The 2,159-nt window shown below is 45.5% G+C and overlaps 1 protein-coding gene across 2 annotated transcripts in view; it reads right to left on the bottom strand.

Annotated features, from left to right (window-relative positions):
• The window catches only part of RFTN2 (raftlin family member 2), a 40,373-nt gene that overhangs the window by 19,552 nt on the left and 18,662 nt on the right, over window positions 1-2,159 (bottom strand). For both annotated transcript variants that reach the window (XM_014545570.1, XM_005873562.2), the window contains one exon: window positions 1,741-1,944. In XM_014545570.1, the coding sequence (XP_014401056.1) occupies window positions 1,741-1,944 (204 nt within the window). The remainder of the gene's footprint in view (window positions 1-1,740; window positions 1,945-2,159) is intronic.

The following is a 2,159-nucleotide window of genomic DNA, read 5'->3' on the forward strand; positions in this document are numbered from 1 at the left end:
GGAGGGAGGGAGAGGGGGTGAGCGGGGAGAGAAATATGAAGCATGACCGACCCCCAAGTAGGAGGGCCGCGCTCAGAGCACTGTGACTGCCCAGGACCAGCGTCGGGAAAGAAAATTAGCCTCAGACCGTGACCGCCCAGGGCGAGCGGGCGCTGGGGGTCCCTGTGCACACGCTGTAGCTTATGGAATTCTCACAACGATCAAGTGGGAGTATTTTTTAAGTTTTCATTAGTTGATTTAGGGTTGTATTAGCTTCGGGTATGCAATACAGCGATTGGACATGTTTATGTCTTACAGTGTGATCATGCCCCCAATTCTAGTGACCATCTGACCCCGCGCAAACTCATCACAGTGTTATGACCATTTCCCCTTCACTTTTCCCCTCCCCACTCCCTTCTGGTAGCCTTCCCTTAGGTCTCTGTTTCTATGAGTTAAAGTAAGACTATTTTTATCCCCCTTCGAAGAAACGGGGCTCGACTACCTTCTTCAGATCCCACAGCTAATAAGTAGAGAGCATCGCACAGCTAATCAGGAGAGGAGATCGGATTTAAACCTGGTCTGTCTGATCTGAAAGCCCATGCTCTTCCTCTTAGACCAACTTGGAAGAAGTTTCCAAGAACCAAAAAGTCTTCCTTGAGCAGCTGCTCTGCCCAGCGCTCCGCAGGCAGCCGCACTTCTGGTGCTGCCGTGGGCTCGGGCCTGAATCCTGGTTGCTGGTTAGAAGGGCCCACTGGAACATGTGACTCTCGCTAGTTCAAAATATTCATCCAAAGTCTTCAGTTGTATCAGTGAAGTCATCACTGCACTGATTTAATGATAATAAGGTATACTGAGATCTCATCTTATTTACTTTTTCATTCTTTTCTCTAACCTCATTGAGTTAGGGTCCCCAGTTATTCTGTTTTTCATTAAAAAAAAACGTTTTTATTGATTTTAGAGAGAGAGCAAGGAAGAAGAAGAGAGAGAGAGAAACATTGATGAGAGAGAAACATCAACATTGATCGGCTGCCTCCTGCACACCTCCCTGCTGGGGATCGAGTCCACTACCCGGGCATGTGCTCTGACCGGAATTGAACTGTGACCTCCTGGTGCTAGGTCGGCACTCAACCACTGAGCCACATGGGCCGGCCCTCTTCTGGTTTTCATGGCCTCCATCCTTCCATGTTTCCAGCTTCCTTAATGTCTATTTTTCTTTTCTTTTAGCACTAATCTCTTTTTAAAAACACTTTCCCTAGAAAGTCATTTTTGGAGTTTTGTTTGTTTCTTTGTTTTTGTGATGTAAATGGAAGACTACAGATTCCTTTGTAACTAAAAGAGGAAGGCTAGAGACAGGTGAACGATGGGGGAAGGCAGACAGGAACATCAGATCAATATCATTTTCTGAAGCAAAAGTTATTTTTCAAGACAAAGTATAGAAAGAATCAGGTAGGTCGTGTCCACATTGGGATAGTGTCCTCCGTTTGGATAGTAATTCTCAAATGCCGTCGTCAGCCCCAGTTGGGTTGTTGGAGGTCTGTCTAGTCCTGACAGTTACAACCCAACAGCAAACATCACGTTAACTTCTCCCACCGGGATGGTGAAGCTTTCACATTAAAGCGACAGAGCCGTGTAAGGACTGGAATCTATTTCCTCAGGAATGACATCTGTCCTTTTAGCCACAGATCTTGAGAGGCAAACACATTTCCACCCACTCTAACATAAGGTCAGTTTTTAAAGACATTATCACAACTGAAAACTTACCTCTAGGGGTTTCCCAGCACACAAAAGAGCCAATTAAAGACAAGCCTTGCTTATAGTAGAAAGTCGTTAACTCCAGCCAATCAGCATCAAGTGTGCTAATGACGGGTCCTTTCCTCGTGACCTTCATGGACAGGATGCCCTCCTGGTAGGTCCAGCCGGTGGACTCATCATCAAACACGTTGAAGACTATATACAACTTGTTATCTGAGGATAGGCATTCAGAAAGAAGAAAGAGGGAAGAGCTATAATTTCACTGAAAAGATTCTTAAAATGTTTTTTATTAATCATGAGCTATTTCAAGCACATAACAAGCATCCTATATAATAACAGGCTAATATGCAAATCGACCGAACGGCAGAATGACCGTCACTATGACGTACACTGACCACCAGGGGGCAGACGCTCAGCACAGGAGCTGC

Source organism: Myotis brandtii, unplaced genomic scaffold, assembly GCF_000412655.1.
Source record: "Myotis brandtii unplaced genomic scaffold, ASM41265v1 scaffold412, whole genome shotgun sequence".
In the NCBI taxonomy this organism is placed as follows: domain Eukaryota; kingdom Metazoa; phylum Chordata; class Mammalia; order Chiroptera; family Vespertilionidae; genus Myotis; species Myotis brandtii.